Source organism: Lagenorhynchus albirostris, chromosome 10, assembly GCF_949774975.1.
Source record: "Lagenorhynchus albirostris chromosome 10, mLagAlb1.1, whole genome shotgun sequence".
Classification (NCBI taxonomy): domain Eukaryota; kingdom Metazoa; phylum Chordata; class Mammalia; order Artiodactyla; family Delphinidae; genus Lagenorhynchus; species Lagenorhynchus albirostris.
This window is the reverse complement of record NC_083104.1, coordinates 43,277,670-43,288,803: the sequence shown is the minus strand read 5'-3', so window position 1 is coordinate 43,288,803 and position 11,134 is coordinate 43,277,670. Positions and strand designations below refer to the sequence as shown.

General features: G+C 46.9%; 1 protein-coding gene across 1 annotated transcript; it reads left to right on the top strand.

Annotated features, from left to right (window-relative positions):
- Positions 1–513: 513 nt before the first annotated feature.
- CX3CR1 (C-X3-C motif chemokine receptor 1) lies at positions 514–10,524 on the top strand. The gene is made up of 2 exons (XM_060164063.1): positions 514–546; positions 9,439–10,524. Exon 2 carries the CDS (start codon positions 9,448–9,450, stop codon positions 10,522–10,524), a length of 1,077 nt encoding a protein of 358 aa, XP_060020046.1. The 5' UTR covers positions 514–546; positions 9,439–9,447.
- Positions 10,525–11,134: the final 610 nt, after the last annotated feature.

The following is an 11,134-nucleotide window of genomic DNA, read 5'->3' as shown; positions in this document are numbered from 1 at the left end:
GAGTCTAATTCAAGAGGCCTAGGGTGGGGGTCTGAGGTGCTGCATTTCTGATAAGCTCCTAACTGGGATCACACTTTGAGAAGAAAAGCTGTAGCTCATTCAATCTGCGCCCCAATGCTGTCCAGTGAGTATTATCGGCTCCTGTTTATTGGCAGGAAAACTGAGGCTCAGTTTCTGGGCTTGCCTGAAGGCACATCATTAAAAGAGCTATACTGTCCCCTGCCCTCCACCCATGTGAGGGAGATAACATAGCCCCTAAGTTATCACTCTCTCCAAGCCCCTCTTAGTCTGCCCCAGGCTTGCGTCTTCCAGGTCTATAACTTCAGGTCCTCCTGTCCCAGCTGGCCTCCAGCCTGGAGTTTCTGAACTTGCCTGTGGCAGCATCTAAAGATAGTCTACCTCACAGGAAACCAAATACTATTGGCTAACTTTGCAATTAAAGATGCTCTCAGAGGGAAGGAAAGGGAAATACTCTCTGGCAGAGTCTGCGTGGGACAGGGCGGCTGACTGGCATATCCAGAGGTTCCCTTCCCAGGTCCAGCCCAGGTAGGAGCAGAGGACTCTTTCAGCACCTGTGGGCGAGCTGGGTGGGGCACTGTGGTCAGAGGTCAAAGTTGGTTAATGATGCTGGTTTGCTTTACATGCCAACAAGGGAGACCATTTTCCAGAGGATGTTGCAGCCTAAATGTCCAAGGGGCTTGGGGGTGATGGGGGGCAGTGAGTGATTAGATCATTTATGATATGCTTAACATAGTGGAATATGATTAGAAGTGTTAGTAATTACGTTTCAGGGACATGGAGAAACGCTCAAAAAAAGCATCATTTAAAATTGCATCTGCCAACTATTATATATGGAATGGATAAACAAGATCCTACTGTATAGCACGGAAAAGAATATATATGCATACACACACATATATATGAATCACTTTGCTCTACAGCAGAAATTAACACATTGTAAATCAATTACAATGTCCTAACCACTGGACCACCAGGGAACTCCCTATTATTTTTAAAAATAATTTTATTTTTTTTCTTTCTTATTCTTTTAGAGACTCACATTTAACTGTTTATGGGTGAAATGTTATGACACCTGGATTTATTTATTTATTTATTTAAAAATATTTATTTATTTGGTTGTGCGGGGTCTTAGTTGCGGCAAAGGGATCTTTAGTTGCTGCATGTGGACTCTTAGTTGCGGCATGCGGGATCTAGTTCCCTGACCAGGGATTGAACCCAGGCCCCCTCTCTGCATTGGGAGTGTGTAGTCTTAAAAACTGGACCATCAGGGAAGTCCCTGAATTTATTTTTAAATAATCCAGTAGGGTATGAGTGGGGAATAGATGAAATACTGATCATGAGTTGCTAATTGTTGAAGCTGGGTGATTAGTGCATGGGGGTTGTCTCTGCTTTTATACATGTTTGGAAATTGTATAATAAAAAGTTTTAAAAATAGCATTTGCATTTTAAATATACTCAATGTGAATATTAAAATATGCATAAAGATTGGATGGAAGAAGTTAAAAGCTAGCTGTGGTTGGTTCTGGGAAGTTGGATTGTAGATAGTTCTGAGTTTTTTCTTTCCTGTTACTTCCATGCTTTTTTGTGCCATCTGCATTTTCTTTTTCTTTTTTTTTTGGCTGTGCCGTGAGGCATATGGGATGTTAGGTCCCCGACCAGGGATCAAACCCACACCTCCTGCAGTGGAAGCTCGGAGTCTTAACCACTGGACTGCCAGGGAAGTCCCAAAATCTGCATTTTTTATAATGAGCAACTATTGCATTTATAACGAAAATTATTTTAATAACAAATTGCTGACACACTTTGATGTTCAACGTTGATGTATGCTGTTATCATCATTGTGAGGACATTTGGGCTCAGAAGGTTTGTGTCATTGGAAAACATCATCTTCAGAAAGAAAGTATGAGTGGTCACACATGTGAGTGAATTGTGACTCTTGGCAGGGAAGAAAACCTATACCACATCTCTTTAAATATCTTCCCAGGCCCTCTTCATCTTTTTCCTTAAACCTACGTTCATTGGGAAACATAACACACTCAAAGGACAGTGTGCAGGTCAACAGCTTATAAATTGATTTGCTACCAAACCAACATCCAGGCAGCAGCAGAGAACCAGGCCAGCCCCCGGCAGCCACCCTCAGGTCCCTTCTTGATCACCACCCCTGCCCTCCCCAAAATCACCCCATTCCTGACTTTTATGGTCATTGCTTCCTTCTTTGTCCATGTAGTTTTACCTCCTACATATTCATTCCTAAACACTGTGGATTTTCTTTGCCTGTTTCTGACCTTCACATATGTGGATTTATATACAGTATGTCTGCTTTTTGGTTTGCATTTTTAAAATGCATTTCTACTGTAGGAGATGTAGATGCACACACAGAAATGTTCATGACAGAATTGTTCAAAACCTGAAAGCCACCCAGGGGTGCATCAGCATAGAACAGAAAATAATCGTGGGGCACTCACACAGTGCAATCCTATTCAGCAATAACAGTGAACAGACCATAGCCACAGCAATAGCATGGATGAGATACTACCAGAAATGCTGAGATGAATTTACAGATAAATGCAAAATTGGCCCCTATCCACATGGCAGTTATCAAATGCATCACTACCAGACACAATTTCTTTTTCCATGAACAAGAATTATCGCATCATCATCAGTCATCTGTAAATTAGCTCAGACAGTGAAAGGGGGAGATGGCCCCAAAGGGTGTGCTAGACAGGACACCCAATAAAGGTTTTTTGGCCTATTAAAGTCTTTTATAATTTCTCCTTATAGATCCTCAGTGTAGAATTTGAGCCTCCTCTGTTTTCCCCTCTTCTGCCTTCTCTGTGCATCCTTTCCTGAGCCGTCCACTCAGACTAAAGTGAACTTTCCTGAAGGCTCCGGGAACAGGTTAGCCCCTCCTAACCCCACAATCCTCACTTCTTTCTGTTTCTGTAGAGTCCCTCACACCCTCTCTGCCTGGCCGTGGACCCAGGAAACCTCCTTATGCTCATACTCTCAGAGCCTTTGGCTTCAAACCACACCCCACCCCATGCCCACCACCATCTTTATCAACCTGGAAGACCCTCCCAGCCTTTAAGACTTAGCTTAAATGGTCCAATCCTTGGGTTTCCCATCACTTTTCTTATACTCTTACTAAACAATAATAAAAATTCACAGAGACTATATTTTAGACATTTTTACCTCTACAGAATTGAGCACAGTGCCTACTGTTGGGGAAATAGAATGAAAAACAAAATCTCCAACCCAGAAAAATCTCTCCATGAATATGGTAGAGAAAGAAAACTCTTTCATTACTGAATAAGCATTAAATGTGATGTGCCTCACAGGCAATCCGCTATGAGGTAGTAAAGACACAAAAAATCTCACCCTGGTATATGACCAGATACAACCCCTTACACACATGTTCTCAAGATACACAATGACTGGTGCTCAAGTAAGGGAACCTGACAGTCACACACAGTTCATTCCAAGTTTACCATGGTCATTGGGTTCATCATCTGTATTAGTTGGTTGGCTTCATCCAGAGGAGAAACAAACTTCTCATCCCTTTATTATCAGACGTAGTTGTGTAACTTGGAGCCAGGTTCCTGCCCAAGTCAGGCTCCTGCCCTCCCTCTGGGACTGGGAGCCTGGGCACCTCAATATCTGCATTTCAAAGAGATGGCTCCCGGCTCTGAAGCTGACAGAGGAAATGGTCACATTTTCTAAAGGGTATATATCCACATTTCAAAGAGGAAAGAAGGTACAATTACATGTTTTCTAAAATAAATACTCTAAGAAAAAGGAGGCAAGTGGACTCTTGTCCCTTATTTCCAACAGGGAGAATTAAGCCTCTTATTATTTTTTTTAGTTAATTAATTTATTTATTTTGGCTGCATTGGGTCTTCGTTGCTGTGCGCGGGCTTTCTCTAGTTGTGCTGAGCGGGGGCTACGCTTCGTTGCGGTGCATGGGCTTCCCTTCGCGGAGGCTTCTCTTTGTTGCGGAGCATGGGCTCTAGGTGCACGGGCTTCGGTAGTTGTGGCACATGGGCTCAGTAGTTGTGGCGCACGGGCTCAGTAGTTGTGGCACACAGGCTTGGTTGCTCTGCAGCATGTGGGATCTTCCTGGACCAGGGCTTGAACCTGTGTCCCCTGCGTTGGCAGGCAGATTCCTAACCACTGCGCCACCAGAGAAGTCCCAAGCCTCTTATTTTTAATTTTCACTTGTCCTTACACCAGTGTATGGTAAAGATAATTAACAGATATTGGCTTAATCAAAAATTAATTAATAAGCAAGTCCATCTCTTCTTCAGTTATTAAAAAAGGAAAATCATAGTCATTTCCTTTCTAAATTTCACAGTTCATTTTAACAGAGATAAATAAATACCATAAAGGACTTTGAGGAGGAAAGCAGAGGGAGGTGTGGCAAACCAAGAACAGGGGCAGGTCCTGTGAAGGGGTGGCTCACACACGAGCAGAGGGGCCTCACTCCATGTGTGGTTTTCTCCTGTTACTGGTCTTGGCTTGTGGTGTGTCTGGGCCCGTATAAAATGCTGGTGGGTGAGTCACGCCAAGTTGTTTTAGGTGGACTCTGCTGCAGGAATAGAAAGTCACTCAATTTACTTGTGTGGAGGATGGGGTGCAAGTTGTAAAATGTGCCCACTGCTCCTCAGCATGGAATTCAAGGCCCATCCATCTGCCCCTCTTCTTCCTTCTTGGCCTTGCTCTCTCTGCATCCTAAGGAGGGGTCTCATAAAAAATAGCTGTCATTGTAAATTGGAAAACCATCAGGTCCTTAAACTCAGGGTCCCAAGTAGCCAGGGGTGTGGGCTTGGGGCCAGACTGAGAACCTTCCTACGTGGCCCAAGGTGAATTCCAGATTTGTCAGGACTCAAAATTAACTAATTCAGCTCTCTGTCTCCAAACAGAACCTCATCTGAATGCTGGCCGCCTGCGAGCCCAGAAGCTTCGCAGGCTGCTGAGCAGCCACTCTGTGGACACGAGGCCACGCTTCCCCTGACCCAGGACTCATGCTGCTCTTTAAAACTGTTTCCTTCTGTTTGGTCATTGTTGGAAAACTGAGCAGCCAGAGCTGGCCAGGCCCTCAGAGATGGTCCGGTCCAGGGCTTTCATTACATACATCAAGAAACTGAGGCCAAGCTGGAAGTGAGCTGCCCAGGGTCTGCCAGCTTATTTCAGGGTATGTGGACCCCTCTGAAGTACATGGCTCTGAAGAGCATCACTGTGTATTTGAAGACAGGAAATAAGCTGACCCTTTAGCCTTCAGCCTTTCCTTCTCCATAGAAAAGGATTCCCATTTCTTCACCACCATTGTTGAGAGCTAGGTTCTGGGGGTCTGGCAGTGAGGACCACCTAGTCATGGCTGGAGAGGCAAATAATATCCCCACCCCTTCCATTTCCCACCCACAGTTTCACTGAGGGTCAGCCTTCTGGGTCCTGAGTCTAGAAGGCGAAACCCAGGAAGAGTGTTCAGGGTCACTTCTTGAATCTTATCCTTTAAAGGGGGGGTCACCTCTACTATTTTTCAGTTCTCATTCTAGAGACAGGGCCTGCAGTAACATGCAGAATTCCCCTCCAAGAGGGAAAGCATGGTGCAGGGCAGGGAACACGGCTTTGTGAAGAGACACATCTGGGTTGAAATCCTGGTTCTGTTGCTCCCTTGGGCAAATTACCCAAATCTTTCTGAGCCGCTGGTGGTTATTTTGCAAGGGGGCAGAGTCATTTCCCATGAGGTGTTGTGGTGAGAATTAAATGGGGTCTTGTGTCTGGAGCATGACACTTAGCAGGTATCCAGGAACGGCAGCCTTCGCTCCTAAACTGGGGCTTTCTGAGGATAACCTCAGGTTCTAGAACCTCAAGAGATGGTGGTACCCCCACGGGGAAAGTTGGGATCAGGGATCAAGCAATTCCTGAGTTTTGTTTGGTCCAAAGGAAAAAAATTAAGCCTCACAATTGGCATTAGACTGAACCTCAAACCCGCGTGTACTCGAGGGCCTAAAAAGCCATAAAAAGAGAGCAAGAAAGGTAAACAAACAAACAAACAAAATAAGACTCATTGAATCTAGAAAACTAAGCAGGACGTGAAGCCAAAAGAGAGGAGGAAGCAACATGAAAAAGACGCTGGGGAGAAGAAAGTGGATGGGGGCCAGCTAATGAGAGGGGAAGTGTAGAAAAGGGAAGCTGATTGGAAACAGCGGGTAACGATGACCAAAAAAAAAAGTTAAAAAATAAGTGAGCAGGCCTGAGAAAAGGAAGTGACCGGAGGAAGTAGAACAGGATCGGCAGTAGAGCCAGCTTGGTGTTTTTTAAAGCAGGTTCTACAAAATTCATTTCAGCTTGGGTGTGAAACCCATGTGTATTCAAAGCTCAGCTTCTAGGTTCAGCCCAGACTCTCCCAGCTCAGCACCATTTAGTAAAACGTTGACTTAACAGAACAGAGGGTGAGGAGATCCAAGGACAGCTGAGGGGACGTGTGCGGTGCAGCCTCAGTTAGTGTGGTGGGACCTGTGTTAGTGCTTCACTCCGGCACCTATCCTTCCCCTTGCAATCCCGTCTTATATGAACCTCGCTTAGTAGATGCTGTGAAGGCTTATTTCACTGGATTCTTTTTTTTAAAATTTCATTTATTTCTTTTTGGCTGTGTTGGGTCTTCGTTGACGCCCACGGGCTTTCTCTGGTTGCGGCGAGCAGGGGCTACTCTTCGTTGCAGTGCGCAGGCTTCTCACTGTGGTGGATTCTCTTGTTGTGGAGCACGGACTTTAGGTGTGCGGGCTTCGGTAGTTGTGGCACGTGGGCTCAGTAGTTGTGGCACACGTGCTTCGTTGCTCCGCGGCATGTGGGATCTTCCTGGACCAGGGCTCAAACCCGGGTCCCCTGCATTGGCAGGCGGATTCTTAGCCACTGCGCCTTCACTGGATTCTTGCACTTGGTTTCTGGTGTCCTCAGGGTCTGGGAGGCCAGTGTGCAGCCTGAGTGAAAGCCAGTTGATCTCTGGCAGCCCTTTGACCCCTAGGGCATTAGTCCTGCTCTTGTCTGCTACCAGGAGGCCCTATCTTCAGGCTCCTGGCCCAATCCTGGGACATCTCAGAGGACCCAGAAATAAAAGGTCCACCCAGCTCAGGCCCACCTTTCCTGAAAAGGTGCCTGGATAAAGCTATCAAGTTCTAGACACTTCATGTTATTACCTATTTAATCCTCTCTGTAATTCTGAAAGGAAAGTTCACTGCCCTGCTGAAGGGCTCCAGGGATATTCATGACGAGAGGATGGGGAAGGTGCAGGAAGAGCTTGGAAAAGGCCAGGATGTCAGAAATAAACAGGTGGCATGTGGCAAGGAGGTCCCCAGTCCCTCCCCTCTCCTTGCTGGGCACCTGGCTCAGGGCTGCCAAGTGTGTGCCCGTCCCCTTCTAGCCCACCTCCCCACTCTTCCCAATGACCCAGGGACACCTGCCCGAAGATTTGTAGGAGGTCCCTGTGTGTGAGGCACGCCGCCAAGAGTGGAAATCAAACCCACCACATGCAGATTTGGCAAAAATCAAGCCAATTCAAAAGCACCAAGTTCCTGGGTTTTCAGGACTGAACACAGGCCCACAAGAGATGCGAAACGATTTTTATTGTCCTTGGACTCCTCTCGAGGTCAACTCTGCCAGCTCCTGACCCGGGGTGGGGGGCGGGAAGAGGGGGGACTACCCCCAGCATCCACAACTTAGGACTACAAGGGCTTGACTGTTTGTGTTCCTACACAGCTGACTGTCTGGGAAGATGGGCTCCAGCAACAAGTCACCTGCACCAAGCGGCCACACCCGGCCGCCCGGCATCTCAGCTGAGCCATTTGAAACTGACATTTATGTCACTCAAAAATGGTTGCATATCAGCCATTTTATATGGTTCAACTTAACTTTTATTGATTAAGGTCATAGCCTGAGGCTCCTCTCTGAGAAAAGGGCATTGCAGCTGAAAGCAAAGAAAGCATACAGTTCCCTGGGGCTGAGAACTCCATCCCAGCCTGAGACGGCCCAGGTCAGAAAGCCTTGGGCCACTTCGCCCGGAAGAGTCTGGGTGAGACGCAGAGCTGGGCCAGGACACTAAGCAGAGGCTGGGAAGAGAGAAGCAAAGCCCTGGCTGGGGGGGCCCTCGCCTTGGCAGAGACACCATCTTGGTGAAACCAGCATGAAAAGTATGTAGCGGGGTGTGGAAACTCACCTGGTTAAAGAAGCATGAGCTTTGGTTTTAGTTGTGCTGAGTGGAGGCAGTGATGACCAGGAGGTGTGCACTGAGGTTTCTGAGGGCCTGTCTTGTGGTATCACGAGGAAGAGGAGGGGGTCCCAGAGGACCAGGGCAAAAGGGCTCCCCTTGCAGCCTCTGGAGTGAATCTTGGCTGGGAGAAGAGGGGATGGACAAGTGTCACTTCCCAACCTGAGCAGAAATGTCTTATCTTTCCATTCTTGTCCAGAAAAAAACAGGAAAAGAACAGTGGGGGAGGCCAGGTCACAGTGAAGTGCAGGGCTGGTAATTATCAGATTACTTAGCCCCCAAGACCCAGGGCAACAAGCTAACTGAGCACAGGCCTCCATCTGGGATCCATCAGCCCTTTCATGACTGCAAAGGCCTGGATGATGGTGACACTCCCTCTTGGAGTTGTAGGATGACTGACCATCCCAGCTGGCTTAGAACTGAGGGGTTTCCGACATGTGAGACTTTCAGTGCTAAAACCAGAAGAGTCCTGGGCAAATCAAGGCAAGGTAATCACCCTAGGGTGTCTGACTCTATGTCTTATCCCTTCAGGAACAGAAAGACTTAGTTGGTTCCAAGAGGGAGAGGGAAAGAAATGGCTCTCAAAGACAAAGACGAGCCTCTGGGTGCAGGCCTGCCCAGGGCTCCGCAGTATCTAGGACCTCTCTCTTCAGTGTTCATGCAGGAGAAATGAGGGTGCAGAGGGCAGAGAGGTGGGAGAAAGGAAGGGGGTGGAGAATGGAAGCTTGGACTGGAAGTGTGAATTACGGCGTCCCCACCACCACACCCCTCTCCTCCCCACTCACTCATCCTCTCTCCCCCATCCACACCCTGGTCAAGCTCGCTATCTTTCAGATAGACTTTTGAAAATTAAAGAAAAAAAGATCTATCTCAAGCTTCAAAAGGCTTAGATTCAAACGCTAACTGAGCCATTTACTGCATAGTTTCTGGCAAGTCACTCAGCCTCTCAGGGACTGGTTTCCTCTCTGTCAAAGGGGTCTCTTATAGCCTCCATCACACAGATTAAACAAGATAGCACGCATGACACTGGGAAAGGTACTGGTTAGACACCCAACCAAATGTTTGCTTCTTCCAGTCTGCCTATGTAAGGGGCAGAATTCCAACTTTGTTTCTCTGAGAACTAATGCCATTAGTTGTCTTCCTTTCTCATCCAGGTGCTCACCATGCCCACCATCTCCCCTGAATCAAGTTTAGAAGACTTTGAGTATGATGAGCTTGCAGAAGCCTGTGATATGGGGGACATCGTGGCCTTGGGAACTGTCTTCCTGGCCATACTCTACTCCCTTGTCTTTGCCTTTGGCCTGGTGGGAAATTTGCTGGTGGTGTTTGCCCTCACCAACAGCCAGAAGCCCAAGAGCATCACTGACGTTTACCTCCTGAACCTGGCCTTTTCTGATCTGCTCTTTGTAGCCACCTTGCCCTTCTGGACTCACTATCTTATAAACGAGCAAGGCCTTCATAACGCCGTGTGCAAACTCACCACCACCTTCTTCTTCATCGGGTTTTTTGGAGGCATATTCTTCATCACCATCATCAGCATCGACAGGTACTTGGCCATTGTCCTGGCCGCCAACTCCATGAACAACCGGACTGTGCAGCATGGCGTCACCATCAGCCTTGGCGTCTGGGCAGCTGCCATCTTGGTGGCTGCACCCCAGTTCATGTTCACCAAACAGAAAGAAAACGAATGCCTTGGTGACTACCCTGAGGTCCTACAGGAAATCTGGCCTGTGCTCCGCAACGTAGAAATAAATTTTCTTGGCTTCCTGCTCCCCCTGCTTATTATGAGTTACTGTTACTTCAGAATCATGTGGACACTTTTTTCCTGCAAAAACCAAAAGAAAGCTAAAGCCATTAGGCTGATCTTTCTTGTGGTCATCATGTTTTTCCTCTTCTGGACACCTTACAACGTCATGATTTTCTTAGAGACACTCAATCTCTATGACTTCTTTCCCAACTGTGACATGAAGAGGGATCTGAGGTTGGCCCTCAGTGTGACCGAGACAGTTGCATTTACCCACTGTTGCCTTAATCCCCTTATCTATGCATTTGCTGGAGAGAAGTTCAGAAGATACCTTTACCACCTGTACAGGAAATGCCTGGCTGTCCTGTGTGGCCACCCCGTCCACGTCAGTTTCTCCCTGTCCCCGTCTGAATCACAAAGGAGCAGGCGAGAAAGTATTCTGAGCAGCAATTTCACTCATTACACCAGTGATGGAAATACATCCATCCTCCTCTGAAAGCCTTGTCTCTCCAGCAAGCCTGGAGTTTCTGAGACTGACACTGAATAATTAGGACAGATTTTTAAATTTCTTACATGCAAGAAACAATGGGTTTGATGCCCAAAAGCAATCCTGAAAGTATTTTTGAGAATTGTGCTCAAAATCTGAATGATAAAGGACAGGCATGTTTCTTATTGCCAATGTCAAGAGTTTCTTGTTTACAAATTACAAAAATTCAACACAGATTAATTTAGCCTGAAAAGAGGCAGTATCATTTGCATTGTAACATGGGCAAGGGGGTGGCGAATCCTCAGAGTGAGTGAAAACTAGAGATTGAATCTAGCTAGAACTTCCTCTCTCTGACTCTCAAATCTCTGAGTGGTAACAGAGATCCCAGACTCACATAACACAGTTTTGTCATCAGAGAGGGAATGAGACCTATATCCCTCTGATCCCAAGGTCAAAATTCCCAGGGAAGGGCTCTGATTGGCCAAGTTTGTATCAGATTCTCATCCTTGGACCAGGTGGCAGTATCCACAGGGAAGACATAGATAAGATGGCAGCTCCCATTCCAATCTTGTGGTTGGAGATGCGTGAAGATATATTTCCAAGAAGCTGGAGGGGTGGG